The sequence below is a fragment of the Haliotis asinina genome, chromosome 11 (genome assembly GCF_037392515.1).
Source record: "Haliotis asinina isolate JCU_RB_2024 chromosome 11, JCU_Hal_asi_v2, whole genome shotgun sequence".
Lineage (NCBI taxonomy): Eukaryota > Metazoa > Mollusca > Gastropoda > Lepetellida > Haliotidae > Haliotis > Haliotis asinina.
This window is the reverse complement of record NC_090290.1, coordinates 40,090,264-40,110,123: the sequence shown is the minus strand read 5'-3', so window position 1 is coordinate 40,110,123 and position 19,860 is coordinate 40,090,264. Positions and strand designations below refer to the sequence as shown.

The following is a 19,860-nucleotide window of genomic DNA, read 5'->3' as shown; positions in this document are numbered from 1 at the left end:
ATGTTCATATCAGGTGTTGTTGACCCATAAGTGAATGTTTTAACTCAAGCAAACGAAATTTGTTTGAGAGGAGAGACGCTTATTCAATCAAGTCACAAAACCTGAACAACAGTTTATAGAGTCTTTGATGGTCATTTAGAAGTGATACACATAAAGACAAGAGTTTTAATGGATGACAACTTCTTTATTGTGAAGAGTCGCGGCGTTTCGAAGTATGTTCTTACGTCTTCATCAGGTCGAAGTATGTCCTTACGTCTTCATCAAGTCGAAGTATGCTTTTACATCTTCATCAGGTCGAAGTATGTTCTTACGTCTTCATCAGGTCGAAGTATGTTCTTACGTCTTCATCAGGTCGAAGTACGTTCTTACGTCTTCATCAGGTCGAAGTATGTCCTTACGTCTTCATCAGGTCGAAGTATGTCCTTACGTCTTCATCAGGTCGAAGTATGTTCTTACGACTTCATCAGGTCGAAGTATGTTCTTACGTCTTCATCAGGTCGAAGTATGTTCTTACGTCTTCATCAGGTCGAAGTACGTTCTTACGTCTTCATCAGGTCGAAGTATGTCCTTACGTCTTCATCAGGTCGAAGTATGTTCTTACGTCTTCATCAGGTCGAAGTACGTTCTTACGTCTTCATCAGGTCGAAGTATGTCCTTACGTCTTCATCAAGTCGAAGTATGCCCTTACGTCTTCATCAGGTCGAAGTATGTTCTTACGTCTTCATCAGGTCGAAGTATGTTCTTACGTCTTCATCTGGTCGAAGTATGTTCTTACGTCTTCATCAGGTCGAAGTATGTTCTTACTTCTTCTTCATCAGGTCAGATGATGAGGTAAGAACATACTTCGAAACTTCGTCACTCTTCTCAACAAAGAAGTTGTCATCCATAAAAACTCTTGTCTTTACCAGTTTATATTTCTGATCCCTTTCAGTTAATCCACTTCATGTCAGTAAGGGATTTAATCCAGGATTAATCAAAGTGACAATATTGACCAAGTAAAACAGTCGTTCTCTTATTGTGAGGCCTGTCAAATACGTTCACTAGTATCAGGGTAATGCTATGTTTGAGAGCATTATCATTTTCAGGAGCCCTAGGTCTTTCATTAACTGCCCGACGAAGGAGTGGCGTCACAACAGAGCGTGACGATATTCGACATTGGCCTTACTGACCAGATAAATCAGCCGTTCTCTTATTGTGAACGCCCGTCATACGTTTGCTAGTAGTTGGTTAAATGCCGTTGACCACCGGCTCTCAGTGTATCAAACGCAGAGCGACATATTTGCCCGCAATAAACATTCGAAATATTTGGCAAGACATGTGAAACTCCATTACCGTTGTGTATGATTCATCGCTGAACAATAGGAACAGGTCAATACACCGATTCCGACTGTACGGGCGTGATTAGAGCACTTTGTTTGTTGCGTGTTTGAAGTGGGTGATTCTTTCGGTATTTGACGCATTACCGTATGTACCTGAGTCGAGTCACTCAATCCACCTACACCGTCAGAATTTGTCGGTGACTGACCCCTCTGTGTTGTGTCCAGTCAGGTACGGGCTGTCAGTGCGTTTATGTATTTATGACTCGATTGGCAAAGACCATCAGCTGAATTGGCGCTCAGTGGTGATATTAGTTGTAGGATCTCCAGGGAGTTGTGGCTGAATTGGCGCTCAGTGATGATATTAGTTGTAAGATATCCAGGGAGTTGTGATTGAAAATACGATGTGCCGTTGTGATGGACATCTAGTGGTCGAAGGAAAACATTGCGTTTTTAAGCAGTACGTAGTACTGGATGTCGTTGCTATACAAATAAATGTATGTATGTATGTATGTATGTATGTATGTATGTATGTATGTATGTGTGTGTGTGTGTGTGTGTGTGTGTGTGTATGTGTGTGTGTGTGTATGTATGTATGTATGTATGTATGTGTGTGTGTGTGTGTGTATGTATGTATGTATGTATGTATGTGTGTGTGTGTGCGCGTGCGTGCGTGCGTGCGTGTGTGTATTGTTACGAGTGTGTATTTTCTGTATATTTTGTTGTTAATTAAGTAATAATTATTATTGGGTCACAACGTTTAATGTTTCGAATAATACTTATTATGGGTCACATTTCGTATAATAGATCATCCGCATTTTTAGGAGTTTGGCAGCAGGTTTTTCCGGAAGTTATCTGCCCTTGGCTGTTTATTATTTGACTTCAGGGAGACACTGTTTCGAGGGCATTCTACGGTAGTGGCGTTGATCGTAAGGGCTGGAAAGTTCTTGAAACTATTACTGAATATATATAAAGGCTAGCTGCCGTGTTGTGAGTGACACAGATACACACATTCACATTCATTCGCTGGAGTTTGTCATTCTGCCTCTGCCAACGCTTCAACTTCATAACCACTGTCAGACCGATCGCTGTGTTACATTCTGCACGAACGTTTCTCTCTCGCAGTAACTGACTATGACTTTGGTGCATTTGGTATTATATTCTGTGACCCATTGCCTTAGATTATGTTTCATTTGTATTGTATTTGAAATCGATATTGCGACTATTGAAATGTGACTTTGTATACCTTGTTCTCTTTGCTACATAATAATATTTGAATACTTTAAACTTGTCTTTGTTCTGTTCTGCTGGTTCACAGGGGATTTCTTACATTGCTTGTCACGGTAAATGCTTAACCGTAACTGTATGCATAATTTGTATGTGTGCGTATGTGGGTGCGTGCGTGCGTGTGTATGTGTATATGTGCCTGTGTGTGTATGTAATAGGTTATTATTTTTTCTATCGCATACCTCTCTTCCTCTCGGGGCGCCATGTTTGTAGTTCTAATGTATCAGTACGCAAGCACGTACGTACACTATTATCAAGGTTGGATATTATTAGAAGTACTGATCTCCTTCATACAATGACATTAAGAAGGAGTGTGTGACTGACTGAGCAATATTCCAGCTGTATGGTAGCGATCTGTAAATAATCCAACTGAACTAGACAACCCAGTGATCAAAATCATGAGCGTCGATCAGCGGAATCGGGAACCAATGACACGTGTCAGCCAAGTCAGCAAAGCCTGACCACCCGATCCCGTTGGTCGCATCTTACGACAAGCACGGGTTACTGAAGATCAGTTCTACCCCTAATATCCACAAGTAGACACTAAAGAGGCAGCAAATGACAAAAATTAGTATTGTCTCGATTTCTACTTGCAATATATCTGCGAATACCTAACCACGATTGTCTGACCCAAAGAAGTGAACAGTCTTTAGTAATAATAAGCAGTTGGGAGAATTTGAGTCAAGTTAAATTCGTTTTTCTGATCTTGTTCAAATGTAACTGAACAAAAACTGGAATGATATAACAGAATATGTTATGTGTATGATAAACACTGATGTATCTCACATCTCGTGACGTGATAATGAGAAGTCTGGTTACGCCTCTGGTTAATATATAACGTTAGTCAATGTCAGCTGCATCTTGTGCCACGGTGCCACTGTCCTCTGTCTCTTACACTGCTTTATATACAGAGCTGTGAACCAGAAGATTTCTGAAACACCGAAGCTGTTTGAGTAGTCGCGTGGTTCAAGCGTTCACTTTTTTCCCAAGATTCAGGTTCCATTCTCTTCATGGGTAGAATCTGTGTAATCCCCCGGAATGATATCGTTGGATTGCGGCTAAAAACGGCGTAAAACTATGTTCAGTTACTTAGTCATTAACGTTATCATTCGTGACCCTCTCGTTTTATTCCGGGATAAGCCGAAAGTTACGTTAAGGGGCGAGTGGTGACGAATGTAAAGATGTGTTATTGTCACTGAAGTACGGAATCGCGAGAATGTCCCTTACAGTATTCCATACTGAAGCGCCCTAAAATCTGCGGTGGCCGACAACGGCAGAAGACACCGACTCGTACTATTTCGGGACACAATTACGGAAAGAGGCGAATGTTCCTGAAGTTCATTACAGTTATATAGAAAAGACCACAAATGGACCGCCATTGCATCCCAGTTGAATTCCTTTTGGTTTTAACCATTGGGAGATATAGCATTCATTAGATGCGTGGTACGTAGTGCGATAATTTTGTATTGATTTATATAAACCTGTCCTGGATTGTAATTTCAATTGTTTCTGTTCCTTTGCTTTTTTCTCCCAAATTATGTATTACGTATGGTTACAAAACCTATTTTCAGTGGAATTACCATTCAGTTCTGTACATTTTCTTGGAAAATATAATGAAAGGCAGATGTTTGATTTCTTTGTTTTTATGATGTGATATATGCTTTTTGTTTACATATTTGTTTCTTGATAAATAGAGTGAGCTTAATTTGAACACAAAAGTCGTAATATCAAAGTGTCACCTTAACGTGACGAAAGCCTGAATTCACGGATTTTTGTCAAACCCAAACCCATGGTGTTTACAAACCAAGAAACCAGACATACCAAGAATAATTCACAAGCTCCTGACATGACCAAGGGAAAAACTCTACAGACTAACTGACCATGAGTGCTGTTAGATATGCAGACATGGGGCGTATTCAAGAATTCAGTTTTGTTGAAACAAAGAAGGAAATTTTACAGTCATGTAGTGAGACACTTCTGTGTTCCAGATAATGGTAAGTCAGATATTGTTTCACATCTTACAGATTCAAATACACAATGCTTGCCAGATGTTTTTGCAGAATCTTCAATGTTTAGCGCCACACTTATACTCCAGCTATATGACTGGACCAGACAATCCAATGATCAAGAGTAATAAATATAACTGGTATACGATGGCATAAGCCAACAAGTTAGCAAGAATGACCATTGTAATGGAAGAGACGGAAGTCTTCATCAGACTGTATTCCAGCGTAAACGAACATAAACGTGCTGGCGATGACCAAGCAGTAAACATATGATTCACACACATATTCTTGGGTTTTTCTTTCATTTATTCAACCATAAAAATATTTCTTCAATATCAGATTGTGCACAATGTACAGTGCAAATCACATACAATATCTTCCCACACATAAATTTAAAAATGAAGCATTCATACCGATTTCTCATACATCACTGTTTCCAACTGGGATAAATGGGTGTAAAATCAATTTTAAGATGAAAAAGGCAGCCAGAGTCAGGGGAATCAGTTAGGGGAATTATTATCACTATTATTTTATTATTATCATTGTTATGGGATATTTTTATAGCGCACATATCCACGAAACTAGTACAGTTTGGATTACGTTTGAGAAATGCCAATGGCAAAGAGACTCATCTGAGTCAAAATGTCAAACTCAGTTTGCAAATAAGTTAAAAGTTCATTTTGTTACAAGAAATCAAGGCCAGGGTCCAGATCTAGAAAGGGTTCAAAGCGTTGCGGCATTCGTAAATTGGTAAACGTAAGGACGGTACGGACGCCGTATGGATCGGAACCCTGGCATTCTACGTAGCATTGATAATGCTTATAAACAAGCCTATAATCTGCTGTCCGCTTATGTTTAACATCTGTTTATTTTCATCATATCTGTTGAGATATCATGCCCTTTCCTTTTATACGCGTTGTCCAAGTCGTTGCTTTCGTTGCTGATGTAGAAGGCAGGTTTCTTCTCGCCCACGATGTTTTTAAAGGATGGTTCCGACTTTTCATTCTAGAACAAAAGCATAGAATTACCAAAGATACCACTGAGGTACTAAAACAAGGTACAGCAGTACCACTTGCTCAGTCATTCGCTGTATGTGTTAGTTACACAAACAGATAAAAAAGCAGTTGGCTACGCATTTCAACAGTTATCTCAAATCAGTTTGGTATTTTTGTATTTCGATAACATGGCTAAAATGGCTTTGAAACAATAAAATGTTACTTGAAAACCCATGAACTGTTCCAATTCTTGCGTCCGTTAAAATTTACAGTATTGAATTGTCTCCCTTACCTTCTCGGAGTCCTTGACCTTGTCTTTCTTTGCGTTGGGGAGGATATCGTCCAGGTATTTCAGCTCATACTGGGTGAACACACAGTCCAAGATCTTCCTTACAACGCCAGTGAACACAACCTGTCGACAAAAAACAAAAAATGTTGATTGATTTTCGAGCAGTTGTAATTACATTTTTGAATCGGGTGAAAAAGTGCATTTTTTATTTCCACGTTCTAACCATACATCATCCATGTATCAATGAATATTCTTTTCTTTGTTTTCCTTTAGCGACGATGCTTATTGAATGAGATAGAGCAGCGTTCCAGTAACATCAGGGCTGTGAATGCTAAGATAAACTGGAAACTCAAGACAACAGATTCGGTGCCAAATGAACAAATATCATTACGGATGAACATTCCAGCCTTGAACCTGGTGTAAGGGGCATAACTCTGTACATGGAATTAAGGCGACCGAATGAGTCAGTCAGTTTAATTTCATCACAGCTATTTGTCTGTGGTCTTTAAATAATCGAGTCTGGAACAGACAATCCAGTGCTCAACAGCATGAACATCAACTGGGAACCAATGACATGTGTCAACTAAGTCAACGAGTCTGACAACGTGATCCTTTTAGTCGCCTCTTACGACAAGCATGAGTTGCTGAAGGCCGATATTCTAATCCACCCTTTCACGGGTGCCGCGAGAATAGGTGCAGTAATATTAGTCTTAGACGTGTAGGCAGAGTTGGCAATATTGTGTTTTCGGTGATGTCGTACCAAGAGGGGGAAGCCGATGGAGATGGACTTGATGCTCTTCACCACCCACAAAGCAACTAGGCAGAGAATCTGGACGAAGGTGAAGATATGGACGCGCCACAGACGGACATGACGCAGGTACTTGTAGTCGGGCTGGTATTTGCTTGGCATGAAGAAAAGGAGCACCCGGTCGATAAACTGTAACAAAACAAACGTAGATAAAGTTAACATTGGGGTAGATAAGAGCTGTATGTAAATGTATGTTGAGTGGTAACCCTGCCTTTGAATTGAGTGAGTGAATTTTGACAGTAATGTGAGCTTACCGATGGTGTAAAACCCGAAACACTTTTAAGCATATTGTAGCCATGACTGCAGGTTATAACAAACCTGGAGAATATATATCCGCGGCAATTCTTGGATTCGAACACGCGATTATCGGATCCTGATACACGGGGAACTCAAAAGATCATTGGGGTGCTATACACAGCGATACAGAAGACGATTTGCATATGGACGATATTTAGGCTTTATCACATGGAGAGAGTATTGCCTTTATATAATGGTAGCATAACGGTTAGTGTGTTCGCTTGAACGTCGTGTGAGGATGGTGGGCTTGAGCCTTTCCTTGTGATAATTTAGAAACTGATCATCATCGGTTGACCCAAATGCATGCCACTTCATGTTTAATCCCCACCACTCACAACCCCTCCCCGTAGATCATACCTATCCACTGAGTGAGTGAGTGACCTCGGTCTTAAGCCCTTTTTACAGTAAAATGGGCATAGCGATGATTCAAAGCCAGGAGCATTTCTAAAACGTATTGTAACCATATTCGCGGGTGCTAACAAGCCAGGAAGCGTAATTCTTGATTCGAACACGTAATTATTGGACCCTGATACGCGATGAGCTCGACAGACCATCAGGGTGCTATACAAAAGGATGTAGAAGACGATTTACATGTGGACGATATAGAGGCTTTACCATATGGAGGGAGACAATTAGCTTTACATAATGGTGGCCTAGCGGTCAGTGTGTTCGCCTGAAGGTTGTGTGAGGATTGTGGGTTTGAGTCTTACCTGCATTCCTTTGAGGGCGGAGAATCCCATGTAGAAGAACACGCCATACAACACTGGCATAGGAATAACCTGCAACACAAAGACAAGGTGACTGACAGAACCCACAAATACGTGTCAACATGTGTTTACAGGACAAAACGATTCTACCAATGTCAAGGATCAAACTCGGGGCAGGAGTGACGAGCGAACGGTCTAACGACTTGGCTAATTCACAGCTCTGAACCCTATGCCGTCATGTTCAAGTAGGCTCGTGACATGTCGGCAACACGTGTATGTCAACACAATTACAAATTGTGAACCACACACTAGACATGAGAAAACGGGAACCTGTTTTAATGGGAAAATTACAAAGCAGATGGGTTGATTAATTAATCACCGATACTTAGGACGAGCGAGATATGACTCTCAGTTTACCTTCAGGACGTTTGTGATAAGCACAGCCAAACCGCTGAGGATTCCGACAAGAAGAGCGGTGACTCTTTGTTCTCTGAAAACAAACAGAAGTCGTTGATGAGAATGACCTGGTGATGTAGACAGATTAGCGATATAAGCAGCACCAGCGCCCGGGGCTGTCAACCCTGATGGCCTATCGATAACGAACACATTGAATTTCTTTGAAGTTTAGTCCAGATGAATTCAAACTCGCCATGAATACTTTTCATTGCCGTGCGTATTTGCTTGGTCATCGAGCTAACACTGCTCATGAGATAAAGCAGTACTATTAGTGTTCTGATTTATACATACAGCAACGATTGACGAGAACTCATATTAATAATAAGTTTATGTGTAAGTACGTAACAGGCAACAGATGAAACGCATGTTAAACATATGTGTGTTTCATCATGGCGATCCGTCAAAAGGTGCTCATTTCATCTCTGGAGATTTATGATCTGCATCAACATGGCCGGTTTAATAGCTTCTAACAGAGTAATAATTTATTACTTGACTCTTTAATCACGTACAACCCGTGTTATCTTGCGTGTTTGCCGTCTTGACGGAACAGTTGATTTTGTGATTGTTGGAAGCGGGTGGGGTGTCTGCTAGGAATTTATGACTATAGATTACACAGTAACATAACTTTAATCTCGTACTTAAACAGGTGAAGAAATATATGTGATTAGCGAAGTTTGGCCTCACCAAGGGAACTATTACGAGGTGTCCACAAGGTGTGTCCTGTCTTATAAGTGATAACAAATTTTTGATAGTGATGACATTCATTAATATGTAAACCTTATTTAACTAGCCGTTTCGCTCGTAATAATGACTCAGGACTAGGAGCAATGTCACTATTTGGACATATATGTTGCTGATAAATATTACTTGCACCACGGGGTGCCAATTTAATAGGCTGCAAGACCTTTCTAAGGGGAAACTTGTGCCCTAACACTACTTGTTTTGACGTACATATACTGTTCTCAAAGGTAACTTGGTTAAATTAATCATATTGGGTTCATTTTCATCGGTAACATGATAAACGTTGTAAAGGGGTACCCTGTGGAACTTCACAGACTTCACAGAGTTACAGAAAACTCGATGAAGATGTGATGGCTTTCTAGACTAAGGCATGGGGTAAAGAAAGCAAGTACTGTTTTGGATTTATTATCATTGGTAATATTTTCATGCAAGTTGTAAAATGGGTACCCGGTGGAAACTGGATGAGAAAGGGGCATACTTCATAGAGCTACAGAAAATTCTGTGAAGGCTATACGTGGTTGTTTTCCAGTGTTATGGGGTAAAGTCATGTAAGGGTATTACCTGACACCCAGGAAGGCGGGTTTGTCTCCGGGGGCTGTGGACTCGGACTCTTTCCTGAGACTCTGGATGTGGGCAATGGCGGACACAGTGGCGGCGACATACCAGGGGAGTCCAAGCAGGGAGTGGGCAGCGACCAGGATGGACAGCACGAACAGATCAAGATGGTAGCCTTTGCCTTTCTGTAAGGGAAGGGGAATAGGTGTTATATACATGGTGTATCTGAGAGGCTGTTTGGAAGAAGACTAAAGGCTACGTCAAAATAAGGGTTCCTAGTCCTAGATGGAACCTTGTAGTCAGAGTGATGTTCATATTAGTGTCCACATGCCTTTCTAAAGTCAGTTCAAAATATGGAACGTTTTCATTTGTTGAAATCAAAGAGTCCTGGCCTGACGCGTGATAAATATACGGCAGGGACGTTATACTACAAGGTCAAGGTCGGGCGTCACTGACCTTGAGGAGGTTTTCCTTCCTATTGACGATGACGGCGGTGATCTGCTGGTCCATAAAGATAAGGATGGTGCCGATGATGGCAGGGAGACCGGCAGCCAGAGCCAACCACCAGGGGTTCTTGTCAGAGAAAGGGTTGATGAACCAGCCTCTGTCAGAGCGGGTAGGCTAGAAGAAATACACAAATGTTCAAGTGAAAATCTGATAACTTACGTCTAGTAGAACCTGAACTGGGTTTGTTCTACAGATGGCTAGAAATTTAATATAAATTTTAAATGATTAAATACTTTGTTACAGACAATGTTGAATAGATTTTGAAATTCAGACCAGATGACTCAAGTTGTAGTTCAAGCTCTTACCTTGAACTCCTCTGGCACGGTCAGTTTGGGTGTTGGAAGTCCGAGAAGATAATCGACAAGAACCATCAACACAATGGCGATGAGGACACCGAAATCGCTGATAATTTGACGGACCTGTCGACAGATAAACCAATCAACAATGACAATACGCGCGGACGTCAGAGAAAACAACATTTTGAAAACGAGAAGAAACATTGCCATTAGAGACTTTGACTGTCTTCGAAATAGTGTTAATTGGTGTTACAAATTTACACTTACAAAGGTTGGGAAGCAGGGGAAGGTCTTGAAAGTGACACAGAAGATGGCAATACCGAAGGTGCCGAAGTAGAGAATGATTGAGAACATGAAGGCGTCAGGGACGGGTCCGACACAGTGCCACTCTCCGAACATCTCCTTACAGTCAGCCTTGGATAGATGGGTCATGTTGTCGTGTTCCATGGCATCGGTGGTCATGCCCATGGTGCTGTTGATGACGCTGGTCATAGTAGTGGTCATGTTGCTGAGGGTGTGGTTGAGGGATCCGTGCATGGGAGCCATGGTGGTGACGGTATCGGGGAGGACACAGTGACAAACTCGGGGGGTGAAGTTCCCGGAGGGGTGGAGTTCGACAGGAGCTTCCTCAGAGCCAATCTCCGCTAATTTTAGGAAAGCTTCGTATATGAATATAAGCGCTATAAGACAGGCGAAGCTTTCTTCGGTGAAACGAGTGATGTACTTGACGAGAGCACTCAGATCCCACATGACAATCAGCAAGAGAAAGCCAGCAGTCCAAATACCAATCCACGCACGGAACGGCAAGAAGTCCCATTCTTGATCTCTGGAAGTAACGTGTAAAGGTCAAGGTCAGCTAACATTTCAAGCTATTCTTGTGGTTTTTATCAGTGTTGGACAAAGTGGGTTTTTTATTATTAAACCAGGATATAAAATGAGCGCCTCACTTTAAACAGTATAACGAGACGTGTGATACGTGATTGTTCTACCTACTTGCAGATATCGTATATGATTTTCTCGAGCACCAACATCGGCCCCGTACTGCCGAGGATGTTCAGGGGCTGACCTGCGAATAACGCAAATGCTATTCCCGTCACAGCGGCGGCGAAGATACACTCCATCACTCCCTGGAAAGAGGCGAGTTTGGTTAGCATCAACAGAATTCCTAAGAACAATATACAAGAATACAACAGAGGTTCCTAATGCTGGGCATCAAGATAGGCTCCTCTCTCATGGAATCAAAACGTCATACAATCATAACCGCATTATCTAGGTATCTTGCATTAACAAATGTATCAGTGACGGTTCGGATCGGTGTATTTATTGTGTCTGTGTTTGGATGATTTGAAGATGTGTCGTCATTTATGAGAAGTACAGATGCCAGGGGTCAGAATCCCCGTGTATGCTGATGATGCGGAGAGTGAGTGAGTGAGTGAGTGAGTTTAGTTTTGTGTCTCATGCAGTAGTATTGCAGCTGATGATGTCGAAATGTGGAACATACCATGTACTGGTTAGTGGACTTCCCTAACATTCCACCGAAGGTGACGTTCGGGGTGAGGGTGGCGAGGAAGATGTAGATGAAAGAAGCGATACACTGTATGTGGATGGCGTCTTTGTAGTCGCTCAGGTAGAACGGAGCCTTCCTGCGGATGTCATGGATAAGCCCGAGGAAAGGCCTGGAAGGAAATAGAAGAGGTGACATTTGGAGCAAAGATGGTGGTAAAGAGAATTTTTTAATCTTGGCTCTTGCTATTAGGTGTTACAATCAGATTATTGTCAGTTTACAAGACAATCAGGAGAAAACACAAAAATGAAAGAAACACAAACCTGCAACTGAGGGTGAGGTCAGGGTCAGCGTGACCTTCATCTTCGTCATCGTCCCCGCCGGGTGCGGTGACCACAGTGCCCTCAAAGAAATCCGCCGTCGACGTCTTACGGAACTGTTGGTTGGGAACCGCATCTGGGGGCTCGATTCTGATTTTAGGGTCCCACTCGCCAGGGGGCAGCACCGTCACCTGCTCCAGGAACTCGTCAATTCCTGCCACCAGGTCATCCTTGTTTCTGCACTTGTACGCCACCTCGCGGAAGATCTGAGTAAAACATATCGATGTATAGAAGAAAACCACGACACATACAAAGCATCCGATATATCAATCTTCACGTGCTCTGGAGACAAATTGCTTTACATGCAAAAGTTTGGAAATCATGTTAGCGTTTCATATTCTAGGGGGCATGTTATAATGGGTGTAAGTCGCATAACATTTTTTGCTTGCGTCTTTCTGTTTAATGACTTACTGGGCAATAGTACAGCTCTCTGGCGGGTGTCTGTTAATAACAGTGTCTGGACCAGACAACCCAATGATCAACGTTGTGTAAATGAGTCTTATATAATCAGCGATGAGGGTGTGGTTACTCACGTCGTCCACCATCATGGTGCCGAGGCAGCGGCCACTTTCCATGTAGTCGGTGATGAACTTGGACGGTCCGACCAGGATAAACACAAATCTCGTTGGCAGGTTCACTTCCGAGATGTCGCCAAGGCAACGACCGTCGTTCAGACGCATGAAGCCACACAGACCACTCTGAAGCTCATCCAAAGCGCCGACCATGATATTGGCAACCTCGGAATCCTTCGGGATCTTCCGGAGGATTCGCTCGTTCTGTTTCTTGGTGTAGTTGCCTGGGAATTCGCTGTCCATACTCTCCAAACTGGTGTGACTGTGACTGTTGTTGAGGTTGGCCTGACTGCTCCCGTTGGTCAGTTGGCTGAAACCTGGACAAAGGTCAAAATTTTCTCTGCTTTAAAAGCCGCTATTTCAGTTTATGTGACGAATGCCTGCGAATCATCAATGATCCACTTGACCCCCTCGTACATCCTGCATAAAATACTTGTGACCCATGACATTCTAACCCAGAATCAATTGCTTACACCTACAACTGGAATCGAACCCGATCTTTTGCGTGACAAGCAAATGTTTCAACCACTGGGCGTGTCCTTCCAGGAGGAGTTCTCATTTTGACACATAGTTAAGACGCTCTGTCACTTGGTTTGGACTCCATGTCATGGTCTTGTGGTACCATGGACATTAGTGACTTACTGTTGGTTGACGCTGCACGATTCATGTCGCCCTTGACCTTCTTCTTGTTTCCTTTCTCCGTGCCATGCCGATGATGCTTTAACAGTAACGTCCGCACGTGTTGCCGGAGAAGTGGGTCCAGCTGACCCAGTTTTATCCACTCGTCGAGGAACTTTTCTGCAATGGGTTGGAATATGGATCAAGAGAAGCCAAGATTGTTGCCCATATCACATTTTAATAGTTAATTTGCAATTAGGATAATGTTCGATTGATATGCATGATGACTGTCAGTTAAAAGATGTCTTCAGAATTTGAATATTTCATTTTCCCCAGAGCCCAGACTGAATGTTTATCCCAGTGGTAGCACAGTGTATTATTTCTCGATCGACATATGCTATGTGATGAGAGCGGTTGGTTTAGTTCAACAAACAACGTGTCGACGTACCGACGACTTGAGAGATGGAGTACGCCTCGGTATCGAGGTGCATGACGCCGTCCATCAACTGCCGCCGGGTTTCAACAAGATGGTGCATGGACAACGACGCCACGTGGGGCTTGGACCACCGTTCTCCTCCCTCCTCCATCTTCTCCTCGTACTTGACCCATCTAAAACAGTCACCATGGTTAGAAGACATGGACACGTTAGCACGGATGTACAAGAATCGAAACACAGGACTCATCAGATGATGGATACCAAAGAAGAATCTAAGCCTCATGTTAACTGACTCGTGTGTCGTATCTTTAACCCAATAATAATGCTAGCAGGATCTCTGACTCAAACACGACTATGTGGGTTTGCTGGGGCCAGACGTTTGTGTAAGCTCACCTCGCTACTTCTCTCCACTCGAAGTCTTCTCCCCGTTTCTTGAGCACGTCCATCTCCGAGAAGATTTTGTGCGCCCGATGTTTGATGTCGGTGACGCTGTTCAGGAGTTCCTGGATGCGCTCGGAAGGGACGTAGTCTTCGTCGCCATACAGAGTGAACTTGGATCCCTCGGCTGAATATTGGAAGAGATATATTAACACCTGTTCTTCTTGCGATTATGTTCCATATAGACGTTTAGTAGATATGTTCGTTCACTGTTCAATACACTGATACTGCGTTGTAATAACATCTCACCAGACACCAAGTCTCATAGTAATGGGGCATTGGGTGAGTGAGTGAGTGGGTGAGTGATGAGTGAGTGAGTGAGTTTCGCTTTACACCGCACTCAGCAATATTCCAGCTATATGGCGGCGGTTTGTAAATAATTGAGTCTGGACCAGACAATCCAGTGATCAACAGCATGGGTAACGATCTGCGCAAATGGGAACCGATGACATGCGTCAACCAAATCAGCGTACCTGACCACCCGATCACGTTAGTCGCCTCTTACGACAACCTGAGTCGCCTATTGTGGCAAGCATGGGTTCCTGATGGCCTGTTCTAACCCGGAACTTCACGGGTCATTGGGCTGGGCTGGTGGTCTCAACACTAGCACAACGTGTAACGGCCATTTCTGAATCTCACCGCAGTGTTACTTCTGAAATATTGCTATTTGCAGCGTAAAATATTACCCACACCAGTTAGGTGTTCTGCCGTTGATGCTTGTCCACAGACTGTGAATGCGCTGAATGTGGATTCAAATCTAACGAATACCCCGGTACCTCACAACCGAATCATTTACATCATCCCATAAAAGTCGACAGAAGAAACCATCCAAGTGACAAGCTTCAGTAGAATTGTGATACTATTCGAAGTGGCCATACTCCAGAATGACTCACACGTTTTACAATTGCCCAAATATTATTGTCGACATGATAATCGTCTACTTACGCATGTCGTCCTCCTCCACAATTGTAGGCCGGATGGGCTTGTGTGGGGCTACGACGTTCAGATACATCGACGTACTCCTCTTGAACACTACAACAGAGAGCCGCCATTGGCTTGACGTCATCAGATGAGCAGGAGCCGCTTGTACGCCTCACCCGATTCATAGGACGTGAGGGACGTGTTTTCATGTAAGGAACAGTATTCACTCAAGACTTATCTATTACTCTAAGTTTTCCGTTCTTCCTATAGTTTAGCTTAGTGAATAGTTCGTAATTACAATTTCTACAAGTATTATTGGACAGAACGGACGTACATTAAATAAAGGGCCAGGGCCTATATTTTCGAAACTGTCTTAGCACTAAGATAGTCGTAAGTCAATGTTAATGTAAGGCATTTACGACTATCGTAGAGCTAGGAGTGCCTCGAAAAACTAGGCCCAGTATTTCGTCACAATGTATCTATTGTTCGAAGTTTTGCGTAATTCATATATTTCAGTCAGTTGTTCTTAAATACATGATCTGCATGTATGTGGCATAGAAGGGGCGCAATTTCATTGAGGGACTAATCTCACGTTTCTGTCATTCTAGAATTTTTAAGATCTTACCAAATTTGATCTTAATTACGGATGCAGATATACATTAAAGGCGAACATCTTACTCGCAGGTCACGGGTCTATTAAGGTCAAGGTCAAAGTGGTCATGAAGGAAATTTCACAACCGAAACTTTCCAAAATGTTAAAACTGATTGAAAACTAAGGTATTGAACCGAGAGCTACGTCTTCTGCCGCTGATGGTTAAAGTGATAATACACTGAGAGCAAGAAGCCGTTAAGGATTTGTTTACGACATGCTTCGGGCCAAACTACAGCGCCACCTAGAGGTCATGAGTGCGTGAACAGAACGTCCGTAACTTGTGTTTTATGTGTTAATGATTTGCTCAAGGGGTAAGACGGGTGTTTTTCTCAGGGGTTTTAGACTGAACATGGGTGAATGTTCTCGTTAATACCAAATGCAAGTTAAAATATATATTTCCTTTAAACTAGATAAAACAAAATAAAAGCGGCATGTGCGTGAGAATTAGAGTTTTATAGATGTCAGAATTTTTCATTATGAGGAAGGCAACATTTACCTTTGAGTGAGTAAGGATGAGATTGTGATTCCACGATCAGTAGCTATCTGTGTTATACTGATAGGAATCGAACTGTGTCAATGACCTACCTTTGCCTCCAGGCCCTTTAACCATGCTCGCTGCCGAATCACGCCTCTCATCAATATCTTTGTTTTCGGTTCCCATGGTGATAAAAGTCCTACTAAAATACACGCCCTGAAAGGAAAAAAATAGAAATTACATTTTTGAACACAAAAAGGTTATACCTAAGGCAGAATGGAGCACGTGTCTTCTTCAAATCACCGCTTTGGGCAAAAATGTCTTGGATTGGTGACGATGAGGGTTAGAGTTGATCTTCAGTAACCCATGCTTGCAAAAGGCGACAATTTATAACGAGATCGGGTGGCAAACCTCGCTGTCTTTGTTGCCACATGTCATCGTATCCCCTTTGCACAAATCGATGTTCATGCTGGTAATCACTGGATTGTCTGGTCCAGGTTCGATATTTTACAGACCACCGCATATAGCTGTAATATTGGTGAGCGCGGCGTAAAAAACACACATTAACAAGAGGGCGTGATTTGACATATCACGGAATATTTTCTTCCAAGAACATCGTCTTCATCTAGAATTGTTGGGACACAGTCAAATGTATGCAACAGAAATACTTATTTGTACATTAGACTGTACCAAAGTCACGACAATCTGGGGACCCGAACATGGCGGACACGATTCATCCTGATATCGTCTTATCTTCCTACACTCAATACTCCGCCACCGCGACACAACGCATTAATTGTCCTAAAATTGTCCTAAAAGTCCTAAAATCACGTGGCAGAAAACACGAGTACGTTTATTGGTTGTCCACTTTCGAATATTTGCGTTGTAAACCTCACAGATATTTACGTTTGAATTTTAGCGATGATAGACATAGACAAGCATTACATCAACATGGATCAAAGGGAAATTCTGTTTCCCGACCAACAGAAAATAATTCAGTTGCCAGTATTTAGGAAAATACAGAAGAATCGAATTTTAAATAGGTGCGCGGCCTTCGCCATCCGTTGCATTGACAGGTTGAACACATGAATTGATTCAACATTGACAGGGCTTGTTCCTTGCCAAACCGACGATTCAGTCGATGGTGATGGGTTAACGATATGCTGCAAAATGGCGAATGTTGCCCGTCGATTGCCTTGACAGCAACTGAACTCTTTCTGCAAGCAGCGCGTGATGCTACAATCATGTTTTAGTGAGTGATTTACGTTTTACGCCGCACTAAGCAATATTCCTGCAAAATGGTGCCGATCTGGCTATGATCAAACCTGGACCAGACAATCCAGTTATTAACATCATCAGCATCTACGCAGTTAGGATACGATGACATATGTCCAGAAAGTAAGCGGGCCTAACATCCAATCCCGTTAGTCGACTCTTACGACAAGCATTGGTTACTGAAGATCTAACCCCGACCTTCACAGATAGTCATATTTCAGAATGGCGTCAAGTGGATCCACTTATTATAATAGTTTGAGAGACCTTTCATATGAACATGTAAGTATGACATCTAAAGCGCCTTGTACCATGATTTTGTCCTGAGTGTAATTACCAAATGGACATTACTAAGCGATTCTACATTCTTTGAGAGACATTTTAGAAGTTGTAAAGATGAAGGGAAACCATGTTCTATTCATAGTCAACGTCGTTATTGCAACGGATGCGACGTTTTGGCGTAGATGCTGAAGTCGTAATCAATCAACTTGCTTGATAGCCAAAACATCGCAGCCATTGCAATAAAGAAGTTGCTGAACTTGGATTCGATTTTACATTGCATTTTACATCTACGGCAATCTACAAGAAGATCATACATCTTGGGTACTCGTACATATCTCCTTAAACAGGTATGATGTGTCTTTATGGATGATCAACTTCTTTCTCATGTAATAGTAGATACTTACAGCGTTTCGTGCCTGAAAACGGTATATGCCCCTACAAACATTATCATGACTAATGCTTGAAAACGGTATATTCCTCTCCAAACATAATCGTGAATCAAGCTTGAAAACGGTATATGTCTTTACAAACATAATCGTGACTAATGCCTGAAAATGGTATATACCTCTACAAACATAATCGTGAACCACACTTGAAAACGGTATATATCTCTCCAAACATAATCGTGAATCAAGCTTGAAAACGGTATATGTCTTTACAAACATTATCATGAATAATGCTTGAAAACGGTATATACCTCTACAAACATAATCGTGAACCACGCTTGAAAACGGTATATGTCTTCACAAACATAATAGTGAATCATGCTTGAAATGTTACTTCTATTGCTTACAACTTCTAGAATGCCTCTCAAACAGTTTATCTCCTAAAAGTTTAGAAAGCGGTTTCCTGGTGTAATGTTAAATTGAGACAAAAATATGTTGTACTTACAAAGTCCGGAAAAGAAAAGGTAGAACACTGCCTGATCGAAGGCTGCTCACGGCCCGACAAGTGAGCTGAGATCGACCAGCTGACTCCGATATTAGAATTGACAACTTGGTGAACTTATATACGGGTACAAGAACGACTATCTCTCTTAGAAGTATTGAAGGAGATCATGTGACCAAAAGCAGCCAATCCGTAGTCCCATTAACACGTCTCAGCCAATGGGAGTTCGCGATAAGCTGTGAGTCTGATCCTGTTAGTAAACCTGAAACATTAACGAATACCCTGGACTGGTTCTGGGTAATCAGTTCACGGCTGGGTGGGTGGATGGAACGAGAGATATGGATCCCCGGGGGAGGGGATGAAGAGATATGTTAAGCATACCTAGGAGCTACTGTTCAACATCCATACTGTCACAGTCTACTGGCCTACAGCTCCAGGCAGGCACAGATTCCATACAGATAAAAAACCACAACCGCTCTGTGCAAATGCAGTTCTACTAGTATTAAAAAGTGCGTAAAAAGTAATTCCCTTATAAAAATTATAGAATCATCGAATTTTAATGCCGTGTGATATATTATTCATACCGGTGAATACAATACAAATAGCAATGTGACAGAGGTGACGAATCCTTACGATATGCAGATGGTACGTCGTCAAATGGCAATGAAACAGACACCTACAACTCGGAGAGACTGATATATCACATTAAACCTCAACTCACACACTGGATCATGTCCATGTGTACATAGAACAAGTTTCACACAAGTGCTATTTTGATGATAAAGTTATATTCGAGAACCAGCTTCTCTGAAATCAAGGTCAGCCAATGGCACGGACATTTAATGCAAAACAAATATCCTTTCCCTCTTTTGTTGAGGAAATATTATTTTTTAATGTTTACTTCGTAAGTCAGACAATATTTATATCACTTGAACGTAGCTATAACAATGTATAGATGATAACTCCTTGTAAATCGAAAGTATGCACCTATGTTTGTCACGGAAATGTGTTTGATGCAAGTACCAAAGTTGTGTTTGACCCGCAGTTTTCAGTGAACTACTGCTTTCAGACAACTGAGTGAGTGTGAGGTAACTTTCATTTGTCCAACAGTGTACTTTAGCATGTCTAGTATTGGGTGCATCACGGGGCAGGTCTTTGTACT

At 42.1% G+C, this 19,860-nt stretch overlaps 1 protein-coding gene across 1 annotated transcript; it reads right to left on the bottom strand.

Annotated features, from left to right (window-relative positions):
• Nucleotides 1-5,451: 5,451 nt before the first annotated feature.
• LOC137255772 (electroneutral sodium bicarbonate exchanger 1-like) lies at nucleotides 5,452-18,760 on the bottom strand. The gene is made up of 19 exons (XM_067793296.1): nucleotides 18,702-18,760; nucleotides 16,367-16,472; nucleotides 15,154-15,240; nucleotides 14,164-14,335; nucleotides 13,783-13,943; nucleotides 13,359-13,514; nucleotides 12,678-13,033; nucleotides 12,088-12,350; nucleotides 11,762-11,936; nucleotides 11,254-11,387; nucleotides 10,528-11,086; nucleotides 10,270-10,383; nucleotides 9,914-10,078; nucleotides 9,464-9,642; nucleotides 8,123-8,195; nucleotides 7,709-7,777; nucleotides 6,654-6,830; nucleotides 5,897-6,016; nucleotides 5,452-5,614 (listed from the first exon to the last, which is right to left on the bottom strand). The coding sequence occupies exons 2-19, from the start codon at nucleotides 16,440-16,442 to the stop codon at nucleotides 5,465-5,467; spliced, it is 3,186 nt and encodes a 1,061-aa protein (XP_067649397.1). The 5' UTR covers nucleotides 16,443-16,472; nucleotides 18,702-18,760; the 3' UTR covers nucleotides 5,452-5,464.
• Between the last annotated feature and the right edge of the window lie 1,100 nt (nucleotides 18,761-19,860).

Coding starts and splice junctions, on each gene's coding strand:
- LOC137255772 (XM_067793296.1), bottom strand. CDS start 16,442: ATGGGAACCGAAAACAAAGATATTGATGAGAGGCGTGATTCGGCAGCG. Junction 13,944..14,163: donor GAGTGGAGAGAAGTAGCGAG/GTGAGCTTACAC, acceptor TGACTGTTTTAG/ATGGGTCAAGTACGAGGAGA. Junction 11,087..11,253: donor ATCATATACGATATCTGCAA/GTAGGTAGAACA, acceptor CGTTACTTCCAG/AGATCAAGAATGGGACTTCT.